General features: G+C 37.1%; 1 protein-coding gene across 2 annotated transcripts in view; it reads left to right on the top strand.

Annotated features, from left to right (window-relative positions):
• ACVR1 (activin A receptor type 1) overlaps positions 1-12,676 on the top strand; it is an 88,968-nt gene that overhangs the window by 55,606 nt on the left and 20,686 nt on the right. For both annotated transcript variants that reach the window (XM_017895084.1, XM_017895083.1), the window contains exons 8-9: positions 1,216-1,491; positions 6,412-6,609. In XM_017895084.1, coding sequence (XP_017750573.1) covers positions 1,216-1,491; positions 6,412-6,609 — 474 coding nt within the window. The remainder of the gene's footprint in view (positions 1-1,215; positions 1,492-6,411; positions 6,610-12,676) is intronic.

Raw genomic sequence — 12,676 nt, 5'->3', positions numbered from 1 at the left:
TTATTTCATAAGTTAGGAAGTGCCCCTAACTTCCAGACAGTCTTCTGCATGCTCAAAAGTTCCCTCCAGATGTCTAGAAAAATCTTGTCTGGGCTGATAACAATGGCTCACGCCTGTAATCCCAGCACTTTGAGAGGCCAAGGCGGGTGGATCACCTGAAGGTCAGGAGTTTGAGACCAGCCTGGCCAAAATGGGGAAACCTCATCTCTACTTAAAATATAAAAATTTAACCAGGTGTGGTGGTGGGCCTCTGTAATCCCAGCTACTCAGAAGGCTGAGGCAGGAGGATCGCTTGAAACCAGGAGGCGGAGGTTGCAGTGAGTCAAGATCGCACCATTGCACTCCAGCCTGGGCAACAAGAGTGAAACTTCATCTCAAAAGAAAAAGAAAAATCTCCTCCAATCTCTTCATCCACATTTGTCAGTCTCTCACTTTACTTCAAGACCAGTTGAGTCGCTACTTCCTAATGGAAGCCTATTGTAACATCTAGTCTGAATTACTATAATTTCCTGCTCTGGGCTCACGTTGCCTTTTGAAGATATATATTATAATACTTTTCACATTTTATTGTAATGTTTTCGTTTTTACACCTGTCTTCGGCCAACAAACACTATCATCTTGGTTTTTCTGTGTGTGACTGACAGAGAGCATCATAAATGCTCATTATATTTGGTTGGTTTCTTTTTTTATTTTGTGAATCAGTCAATCATTTAATGTAAACTCGCCCCCTTTATTTTACATTTGAGCAGACATAGGCTAGGGAGCCTAATTGAGTTGCCCAGTATTACACAAGTAAATCACAGGCAGAGTCAGGACTAGAATACAGTACTCAGGTTTTAGGTTTGGTGTTCTTTTAGGATGGTTGATGAATGGCCTGTTCCTAAAATATCAACATGCTGAAGGGCTTGGCACTATCATTATGGGTGAGCACAAAGATATTATTGCTATCTGAATCTTAAGGAACGTAAAATATTCTTAAAAGTATTGCTTATAATGAAATGAATATGAACTTTTCCTATTAGCAGTGCCCTTTTGAGGAATAAATGCTATTATTTTTCTCTGTTGATGCTTCTGTAAACCCTCTCTTAGGGCAATTGGTCAGTTTAATTACTTTTTGTTACAGATGACATTTACTGTGTAGGTTGCTGTTTCTAAATACTTAAAGTTATAATGTGGAATTCTCATGTGTATTAATTTTGTTCTTGGTCTCTTCAGGTTTCATTGCTTCAGATATGACATCAAGACACTCCAGTACCCAGCTGTGGTTAATTACACATTATCACGAAATGGGATCGTTGTACGACTATCTTCAGCTTACTACTCTGGATACAGTTAGCTGCCTTCGAATAGTGCTGTCCATAGCTAGTGGTCTTGCACATTTGCACATAGAGATATTTGGGACCCAAGGGAAACCAGCCATTGCCCATCGAGATTTAAAAAGCAAAAATATTCTGGTTAAGAAGAATGGACAGTGTTGCATAGCAGATTTGGGTAAATTTCTAAAAATATTTTTTCATTACAAAAGTTTTACTTTTGTTTCCATGTTTAGCTGAGTTGCATCTCTCCCCCACAACACGTTATGCAAAATTTCAAACATGCAGAAAAGTTGAACATTTACAATGAACACCTTTATACCCACCACATAGATTCTCGCATTAACATTTTACTATCCTTAAGCATTATTACATATTTATTAATCTATTAATCTCCCATCCATCAGTCCAACTCAACCTTTGATAGAGTTCAAAGTAAATTGCAGACAAAGGAATTCTTTCTTCTGATGATTTCGGCGTGTACACTAGTAGATCATTGACAAGAATGCATTATTTGCTTTTTCTTTTTTCAGGTAAAATTTATATACTGAGAGATATACAAATTTTAAATACTGTCTGAGAGTTTTGACAAATGTTGTAAAACCCAAATCCCTGTTGAGATACAGAGTTTCCCATTACTCTTGACAGTTACCTCACTCTCATTTAGTCAGTCTCTGCCACACCCCACCTCAGAAGTAACCAGTACTTTTGCGTTCTGATTTCACAAACCTTCACATAAAGTAGGTGCACAATAAATACTCTGTAGAATTAGTTTGTCTTAAAAGTGGTCTCTAAAATCATTCTGTAACCAAGGCAAAAGAATCAAGTTAAGAAATAGGAAAATAATCCCCAATGGATTCACTCTTTTCCCTGTTAGGATAGCTCATTCTTATGGTGTTAGAGTAGTACTCAATGTAGTTTTAATTGCATTATAAATAAGAGTATTTTCATGTATAGCGGCATTTTATATAAAACCATGTTCTTCCTGGATTCCTGGAATATTGACTGAATAATTGTGCTAATGAGAACTGAATTGTAATAACTATATTCAATTCAGTGAACTATTCAGGGCCTTCTACTTGATTAAACATGGTTTATATGATATTCATATTATTGCAATTATTGTTAGACTGATAAAGGTTTAGACAAAAATAGCTTTAATTATGTAAATAACAACGTTTATTTTGTTTGTTTTTAAACATAAGGGATTTGACATGTTAGGAAAATCTACTTCCTTTGAATCCTTTTAAAGTCTTTGCTTTTACATTGAGAAATTACAATGTTTCCCAAGCAGGAGAAGAAAGATTTTAGGATAAGCATTGAAAGAGCATGGCCCTAAAGTTTTTTGCAGGCATTTTTAGTTGTGGTGTAGAGGACTTTTATGGCTTATTTCATGGCTCTTAGAGCCAGGGTGATTTGGGTTTAAATTCTGGCTTTCTTAATTACTAACCCTGTATATTTGTGCAAGTCTGTTTATCTATTTACCTGGCCCGAGTACTGACACTGCTTTCACTCAGTGAGACAGGGACAGTGAGGGCGAAGGCGGGTGGGGTTGGGAGTTAGCCAAGAGGAACTCCAGGGTTTGACACTGTGCCCTGTACTTCTGCGTTATTAGAAACTTTCGTAACAGTGTGATCGTGGCCGGGTGTGGTGGCTCACGCCTGTAATCCCAGCACTTTGGGAGACTGAGGCGGATAGATCACTTGAAAGGTTAGGAGTTCAAGACGAGCCTGGCGAACATGGTGAAACCCTGTCTCTACTAAAAATACAAAAAAAAAAAAAGAAAAAAAAATTAGTTGAGCGTGGTGGTGCATGCCTGGAATCCCAGCTACTGGGGAGGCTGAGGCAGGAGAATTACTTGAACCCGGGAGACAGAGGTTGCAGTGAGCTGAAGTCGTGCCATTGCACTCCAGCATGGGCGACAGAGCTAGACTACGTCTAAAAAAAAAAAAAAGAAAAAAAAACCAATGTGATTGTATAGTACTCATATAACTAAAAAATAAGCCCACATCACAGGATTCTGGTAAGGCCCAGAAATATTATAAATGTCTGATAATAATAAGGATTCAAGTTGTAGCTTCTGTTATAATCCAGTGGTCTGGGGAGGGTGGACAAATCGAGGTGGCTCTTGGTTTTGGTTTATGGGACTTGGTAGGGAAGGAGTTGAGGGGAACTTTGCAGTAAGTCCAGCTAATTAATTCTTCAACTACATTTCTTTTGGCTTGTAACCTTCCAATTAGATATATGGGTTTGTATAAAAATCTGTTAAGGAGTTATTATTCAGGATATGGTAAACAGTGCAGTACAGGAAACAACTCTTGTAAGACCATGATTTGTATATAACTTTTCAGTGTATACCTAGCAATTAAGGATCACATATTAGAAATAGTGTTCTATGATTAATCCTGCAAAAAGGTCAGTATTCTATTTATTAATTGGTTGAGAGAGGATCTTATTCTGTTGCCCAGGCTGATCATAGGTCACTGCAGCCTCGATCTACTGGGTTTAAGCGATCTTCCTGCCTCAGCATTCCAAAATAGCTGGGACTCCAGATGTGCACCACAACACCTGGCTAAGTACTTTTTGTTCTTAGTAGAAATGAGGTCTCACTATGTTGCTCGGGCTGATCTTGAATACCTAAGCTCAAGTGACAATCCCATCTTGGCCTCCCGAAATGTTGAGATTGCAGATGTGAGCCACTGTGCCTTGCCTATTTTCTAACTTTTGTTATTAAAAAATTCAAATGTTATAATGATCACTTAAATCCCAAACACCTAGATTCAAAAATTGTTAAAACTTTGCCATGTTTGCTTTATCAGTCTGTGGCTGTGTGTATATTTTTGCCAATCCATTTGAAAATAAAGTGTTACAGGCATCTCAATACTTCAAAATTCATCCCTATTTTTATTCTATCCCAAAATTGCAAAATACTTAAAATGCATCTTCTTCATAATCAGTTTATCATATCTACAAATTATTGATAACTCTCTAGTATCATTTTATATTCATTTTCAGATATTTTCAGTTTTTTCAAAGAAGAACTCAGCCAAAGTTTACAAATTGCATCTGGTTGTTTTGTCATGTTTAGTGTAAAAATCACTTATTAGTAAGAAGAAATTACTTGTAAAATTTAGCAGCTTAAAACAACACAGATTTGTTATCTCACACAGTCCCTTCAGGGTCAGGAATCTTGGAATGACTTAGCAGTGTGGTTCTGGCTCAGGGTCTTATGGAGGTTGCAGTCATCTGAATGCTCAACCGGAGCTGGAGGTTCCAACTCTATGACGACACACTTACAGCCATGATTGGCAGCAGGTCTCAGTTCCTTGCAGGGGGACCTCTCCACAGGGCTGCTTGAGTGTCTTCATAACATGGTGCATGGTGAGCTGAGAGGTGCATGGTGAGCTGAACAGGAAGCCTTTTATAATTTTATAATGTCTTTTATGTTCTAATTGCGAAGATATGCACTGTCACTTCTGCTACATTCTATTCAATAGTCCAACATACACTCAAAGGATGGGGAATTATGCCTCACCTGGAGATCCTAGCTGTGGTGGCTTTAAAATATGTCCACAAGGTCTTTGAAGCTTCTCCCATCTTCCGAATATCTCCATGTTCTATTTAACCTGCACCTTTTAAATATTCTGATATTTTCACTGTTTGGTTCTGCAAATGGTGGAGGGGCATACAGTAGTCCCCTCTTTTCCATGGGAAATACCTTCCAATACTCTCAGTGGATTCCTGAAACCCAGGATAGTACCAGATTCTATATATATTATGTTTTTTCCTGTTATATACCTACTATAGTTTAATTTATAAATTAGGTACAGTAAAAGATGAACAACAATAACATAATAAAATGGAACAATGATAGCAGTATGCCATAATAAAATTTATGTGAATATGGTCTCTCTCAACATACTTTAATCGTACTGTACTCACCTATTTTTGGACTGTAGTTGACTGTGGGTAACTGAAGGATAAGGCGGGGACTATTGCATAGGATTTGGGAAATGTTCACAGTGTCCACAGAATCTTGGGGTTGATTATAAAAACAGGTGAAAGAGGAACACTGTCTGTTTTAGTCTAATGCAATTGCCAGTATCTTTGCTAATTATTAAGGATGAGATAAGGTGTGCTGGCTCCCTGATGTTATATGAAATTGTCATCCCACACATTCAAAGCCGTGGAGTGGAAGGTGAAGCATTCTCTGTAGTCAGCTTGAGAGATCACCAAGGGATATTTGCATTGCAGTGGTTTACAGGGACTGCTTGCTCCAGTTTGGCACTTTTCATTACAACAAATGTTATAGGAATCATTTTCAGTCAGTCTGCGTATGCATCAATAACATAAAGTCATCCACAAATACAGCATGCATGTATCTGTCTCCCCACTGGCCAGTGAAGAAAGCCTGTCTCCCTAATTGACTGAGGAATTCTGGAATGAGTCATGGTTTAAGAAAGCATTTGAAAGCCATTTAACCTTTCATTTAACCAGAGTTGTGCTTTCAACTGAGGTCCAGTTAAATGCTGTCTGTTTCCATGATTCTAGAGAAAGGCTTGTGGGTTTGGTCAGCATTATTGCTCAGATAAGCAGCTCTTCCTTTAGGAATAAAGCAGTGCTTATAGCAATCTGCCCTTTATGTAGTGATAAATTACTTTAAATGCTCTATCTCACACTGTTGGAAATTTGTGTTTGGAGACTAGTAAGAGCAGTGGTGGAGCTTGAGAGCTTAATTTGCTGCTTGTTAAGCCACTTAGAGGCTCACATTTAACATGTGAGCCTGTTTTCCTGTGGACTTCAAACACTGGCCACGTTGGTTTAGTGCATTGGTCTACCATATACCCAAAATTTTGTGTCTCTTCGAGGTTCATATATTAACCTAATAGCCTCAGAATGTTTCTGACATGTAGTCCCTTTTCTGCTCTCACCCCAGAAATAATCACAACGGGCATTCTAGGGATTATTCTGAGTGTAATGCAACAGTGACCCTGGATCCACAAGAGGGCACTTTTGATTGGGGTTGGTTTAAAATCCTTCAGCAGCCCCTTATGAGAAAGGAAGTGGTTTGATTACATTGTTATCTTCTTCCTTTCAGGCCTGGCAGTCATGCATTCCCAGAGCACCAATCAGCTTGATGTGGGGAACAATCCCCGTGTGGGTACTAAGCGCTACATGGCCCCCGAAGTTCTAGATGAAACCATTCAGGTGGATTGTTTCGATTCTTACAAGAGGGTCGATATTTGGGCCTTTGGACTTGTTTTGTGGGAAGTGGCCAGGCGGATGGTGAGCAATGGTAGGTATCTAATCTAATATTGTCTTAATCCAAGTTCTCTTGATCCAGCTACCTTTAAAAGGACTGAAGGGACTACTGAAGTTCACATTGTTCTTTGAATCATACTTGTCAAGTTATAGGCATTCGTATTTGATTTATGGCTGGTAGATGGAGTGTAATGACTTTTATGTTTGAAATACACCACAGTAAGTGATGGTTGAAACCAGTATTTCTGGAGAGACCAGCCATTCCTTGGTTTTTCTTTGGATTTGTTTCATATTTCTTTTCTTTTAAATTTTAAAAATTGATACATAATACTTGCATTTATGGGGTACATGTGATATTTTGATAAATGTATGTAATATGTAGTGCTCAAATCAGGGTATTTAGGCTGTACATCACATTTATCTTTGTGTTGGGAACATTTCAACTAGTCTCTTCTAGCTATTTTGAAATATATAGTATATTATTGTCAACTATAGTCGTGCTACTGTGCTGTTGAACATTAGAACCTATTTTTTCCATCCACCTCTACGTTTGTACCCGTTAACCAATGTCTCTTCATCCCACTGCCATCCTCACCCGTATTCCCCAACCTTCTCAGCTTCTGGTAACTACCATTCTACTCTCTACCACCGTGAGATCAACGTTTTAGCTCCCATATATGAGTGATAACTGGCTGTATTTGTCTTTCTGTATCTGACTGATTTCATTTAACATAATGACCTCCAGTTCCATCCATGCTGCTGCACATGACAGGCTTTCATTCTTTTTTGATGGCTGAATACTACTCTATTAATGTATATTTACCACATTTTCTTTATCCGTTCATCCATTGATGGTCTCTTAGGTTGATTCCATATCTTGTATATTGTGAAGAGTGTTGCAATAAATATGGAAATGTAGATACCTCTTTGATATACTGATTTCCTTTGCTTCGGATAAATACCCAGTAGTGAGATTGCAGGATCTTATGGTAGCTGTATTTTTAGTTTTTTGAGAAATCTCTATACTGTTTTCTATAATGAGCCTATTTGTTTATATTCTCACCAACAGTGTGTAAGAGTTCACTTTTCTCTGAATTCTCACCAGCATTTGTTATTTTTTGTCTTTTTGATAGTAGTCATTCTAATTGGGGTAAGATGATATCTCATTGTAGTTTTGATTTGCATTTCTCTGATGATTAGTGATGTTGAGAATTTTTTCATGTACCAGGTGGTCATTTATATGACTTCTTTTGAGAGATGTCTGTTGAGAACCTTTGCTCATATTTTAATGAAATTATTTTTTTTGTTGTTATTAAGTTGTTTGAGTTCCTTGTATATTTTAGATAATAGCCTCCTGTCAGATGAATAGTTTGTAGATATTTTCTCCCATTCTACAGGTTGTCTTTTTGCTCTATTGATTGTTTCCTTTGTTGTATAGAAGCTTTTAAGTTTAATCTCATTTGTCTGTTTTTGTTTTTGTTGCCTGTGCTTTAGAGGTCTTAGCCATAAAATCTTTGCCTATACCAATGTCATCAAGTGCTTCCCCTGTGCTTTCTTCTAGGATTTTTTATAGTTCGGGGTCTTAAATTTAAGTCTTTAATTGGTTTTGAGTTGATTTTTTTTTTCTCTTTTCTTTTTTTTTTGAGACAGAATCTCGCTCTGTCACCCAGACTGGAGTGCAGTGGTACCATCTCAGCTCATTGCAACCTCTGCCTCTGGGGTTCAAGCCTCCTGAGTAGCTGGGATTACAGGCGTGTGCCACCACACGCAGCTAATTTTTTTATATTTTCAGTAGAGACAGGGTTTCAGCATGTTGGCCAGGCTAGTCTCGAACTCCAGACCTCGTGCTCTGATCACTTTGACCTGCCAAAGTGGTGAGATTACAGGCATGAGCCACCATGCCCGGCCGAGTTGATTTTCTTATGTGGTAGGAGATAGGAGTCTGATTTCATTCTTCTGCATATAGCTATCCAATTTTCCCAGCACCATTTATTGACGAGGGTATCCTTTCCCCGAATTATGTTCTTGGTGCCTTTGTTGAAAAATATGTGGATTTATTTCTGGTTTCACTATTCTGTTCCGTTAGTCTATGTGTCTGTTTTTATACCAATACCATGCTGTTTTGACTACTATAGTTTGATGTAATATATTTTGAAGTCAGGTAGTGTGATGCCTCCAGCTTTGCTCTTTTTGCTCAATATTGCTTTGGCTATTTGGAGTCTTTTGTGGATTCATACAAATTTTAGGATTGTTTTCTCTGTTTCTATGTAGAATGTCACTTGTATTTTGATAGAGTTTGCTTTGAATCTGTAGACTGCTTTGGGTAGTATGGTCATTTCAGCAATATTCATTTTTCCAGTTCATGAGCATGGGATGTTTTTCCATTTGTTCGTATCCTCTTCAACTTTTTTCATCAGTAGTTTTTCTTGTAGAGGTTTTTTACCTCATTAGTTAAATTAATTCTTAGTGTTTTTTTTTTGGTAGCCATTGTAAATGGGATTGCCTTCTTGATTTCTTTTTCAGCCAGTTTGTTATTGGTATATAGAAACAGTACTGATTTTTGTATGTTGATTTTTGTAACCTGTAACTTTACTGAACTTATCAGTTCTAAGATATTTTGGTGAGTTTTAGTTTTTTCTAGATAAAAGATTATGTCATCTGCAAAGAGGGACAATTTGACTTCCCTTTTTCCACACTGAATGCCTTTTATTTCTTTGTCTTGCTTGATTGCTCTGGCTAAGGCTTCTAGTACTATTTTGAATAAGAATAGTGAAAGTAGGCATTTTTGTCTTGTTCCAGTTCTTAGAGAAAAGGCTTTCAACTTTTCCCCATTCAGTATAAATTTACCTGTGAGTTTGCTGCATATGGCCCTTATTATGTTGAAGTTTGTATATTCCTTCTGTACCTCTTTGTTGAGAGTTTATATCATGAAGGGATGTTGAATAGATACAGAATTTTTCTGCATCTATTGAGATGATCATAAGGTTTTTGTCTTTGATTCTGTTGATGTGATATATCACATTAATTGATTTGCATATGTTGAACCTTCCTTGCATCTTAAGGAAAAATCCCACTTGATCATGATGTGTTATCTTTTTGATGTGTTGTTGGATTCAGTTTGCTTGTATTGTGTTTAAGATTTTTGCATCTATGTTCATTAGGGATATTGGCCTGTAGTTTTCTTTTTTTGTTGTGGTGTCCTTGTCTGGTTTGGTATCAGGGTAATTCTGGACTCAGAATGAGTTAGGGACAATTCAGTGCTCTTCAATTTTTTTGGAATAGTTTGAGAAGAATTGCTGTTAGTTCTACTTAAGTTTGGAAGAGTTCAGCAGTAAAGTCATCCAATCCTGAGGTTTTCTTTATAGGGATACTTTTTATTACTGACTCAATCTTGTTACTTATGGATTGTTCAGTTTTTAAATTTTCTTTTGGTTCCATCTTGGTAGATTATATCCATTTCCTCTAGGTTTTCCAATTTGTTTGTAATAATCTCTGATGATTTCTGTATTCCTGTGGTATCGCCTATAATGTCTTCTTTTTTGTTTCTGATTTTATTTACTTGGGTCTTCTCTCCTTGTTTCTTGGTTAGTGTAGTTAACAGTTTATCAGTTTTGTTTACCTTTCCAACAAACTAACTTTTTATTTCATTAATCCTTTGTATGATTATTACTTTTTGGTCTCTATTTTGTTTAGTTTTGCTATGACCTTTCTTACTCTATTAAATTTGGGTTTGGTTTGTTCTTGCTTTTCTAGTTCCTTGAGGCCCATCTTTAATTTGGAATCTTTCAGCTTTTCTGATGTAGGTGTTTATTGCTACAGACTTACCTGTTATCACTTCTTTTGTTGTGTCCCATGGGCTTTAGTATGTTGTGTTTCTGTTTTTATTTGTTTCAAGAATTTTTTTTATTTCCTTCTTAATTTCTTCATTGACCCAGTGGTTGTTCAGGAGCATGTTTTCAAATTTCCATGTGTTTGTACAGTTTCCAGAGTTTCTCTTGTTACTGATTTCTAGTTTTATTCCATTTGTTGAGACTTGTTTTGTGGCCTAACATATGGTCTATTCATGTGCTGATGAGAATAATGTGTATTGTGTAGCTGTTGGATAAAATGTTCTGTAAATGCCTGTTAGGTCCATTTGGTCTAAAGTACATTTTAAATCCAATGTTTCTTGGATTTTCTGTCTAGATGATCTGTTCAGTGCTAAGAGTAGGATGTTGAAGTCCCCAACTATTATTGTGTTGGAGTCTGTTTGTCTCTTTAGGTTTAATAATACTTGCTTTGTATAAAAATGCTCCAGTGTTGGGTGCATATATATCTAGAATCATGATATTCTCTCTCCCTTTATCATTGTACAGTTGACCTGGTACATCACAGGTGTGAACTGCATGATTTTTTCAACCACACGTGAACAACAACAACAAAAATACAGTATTTGTGGGATGCAAAACTGAGTATATAGAGGGCCTACTTTTTGTATCTGTGGGTTTCACAGGACCAACTGTGGTACTGAGTATGTATATATTTTGGTTTAGACTGGGGTCCTGGAACCAATCCTCCATGTATACTGAGGGACCACAGTATAATGACCTTTTTTGGTCTCTTTTTACAGTTTTTGGCTTAATGTCTGTTTCATCTGATACAAGTATAGCTACTTCTGCTTGCTTTTGGTTTTCATTTGCATGGAATATCTTTTTTAATCCCTTCACTTTCAGTCTATATGTGCCTTTACAGGTGAGGTGGGTTTCTTGTAGACATCATGTAGTTGGGTCTTGTTTTTAATCTGTTTAACTAGTCTATATTTTTTAATTGGGGGGGTTTAATCTGTTTACATTCAAAATTATTATTTATAGGTGACTAATTGGGGGGATTTAATCTGTTTACATTCAAAATTATTATTTATAAGTGAGAACGTATTTCTGCCTTTTTGTTAATTGTGTTCTGGTTGTTTTGTATATCCTACATTTCTTCTCCTTTTACTGTTTGTTTTCTTGTGTGTGTGGTTTGTATATTTTCTCCTTAAATTTGAATTTTTTCTCTTTCTTATTTTTGTGTCTGCTTTACCAGTGTTTTCTGCTTTCATGTCTTTTTGTGATGGCATATATCACCCAGATATAGTATTTCCTTATGTGTTTCTTGTAGGGCCAGTCTAGTGATGATAAATTCCCTCAGTTTTTGCTTATCTGGGAAGTAACTTATTTTTCCTTCATTTAGAAAGGATAGCTTTGTGTTGAGTATAGTATTCTTGGCTGACAGTTTTGTTTTTTCTTTCAACATTTGAATATGTCATCCCATTCTCTCTTGGCCCATGAGATTTCCGCTGAGAAATCCACTGTTAGTCTGATGGAAGTCTTTTATATATGACTTGATGCTTTTCTCTTGCTGTTTTTAGAATTTTCTCTTTGTCATTGACTTTAAAAGTTTGACTATAATGTGCCTTGGACAATACCATTTTGGACTGAATCTTTCTGGGGATCCTTGAGCTTCCTCTATGTGAATGTCTATATATCTCTTGAAAGATGTGGGAAGTTTCAGCTTTTTTGGGGAGGTAGGGATAAGTTTGTTATGGCTTTGCCCATTTATTTGCCTTCTAGAAAACCCAAAATTTGAATATTTGGTTGTATAATGATGTCCCATATATCATGTAGGCTTTGTTCATTCCTTTTTGGTCAAGTGTTTGTTTGTTTGACTGGTTATTTCTTTTTTTTTTTTTTTTTTTTGAGACGAAGTCTCGCTCTGTCACCCAGGCTGGAGTGCAGTGGCCGGATCTCAGCTCACTGCAAGCTCCGCTTCCCAGGTTTACACCATTCTCCTGCCTCAGCCTCCCGAGTAGCTGGGACTACAGGCATCCGCCACCTTGCCTGGCTAGTTTTTTGTATTTTTTTTTTTTAGTAGAGACGGGGTTTCACCGTGTTACCCAGGATGGTCTCAATCTCCTGACCTCGTGATCCGCCCGTCTCGGCCTCCCAAAGTACTGGGATTACAGGCCTGAGCCACTGCACCCGGCCTGACTGGTTATTTTAAAAGACATGTTTTCAAGTTCAGAAATCTTTCTTCTGCTTGATTTAGTCTCTGGATTGCATTTTTTTTTTTTTTTTTTTTTT

This window comes from Rhinopithecus bieti, unplaced genomic scaffold (genome assembly GCF_001698545.2).
Source record: "Rhinopithecus bieti isolate Rb0 unplaced genomic scaffold, ASM169854v2 scaffold_25748, whole genome shotgun sequence".
NCBI lineage: Eukaryota > Metazoa > Chordata > Mammalia > Primates > Cercopithecidae > Rhinopithecus > Rhinopithecus bieti.
This window is presented reverse-complemented; position numbering and strand designations above follow the sequence as displayed.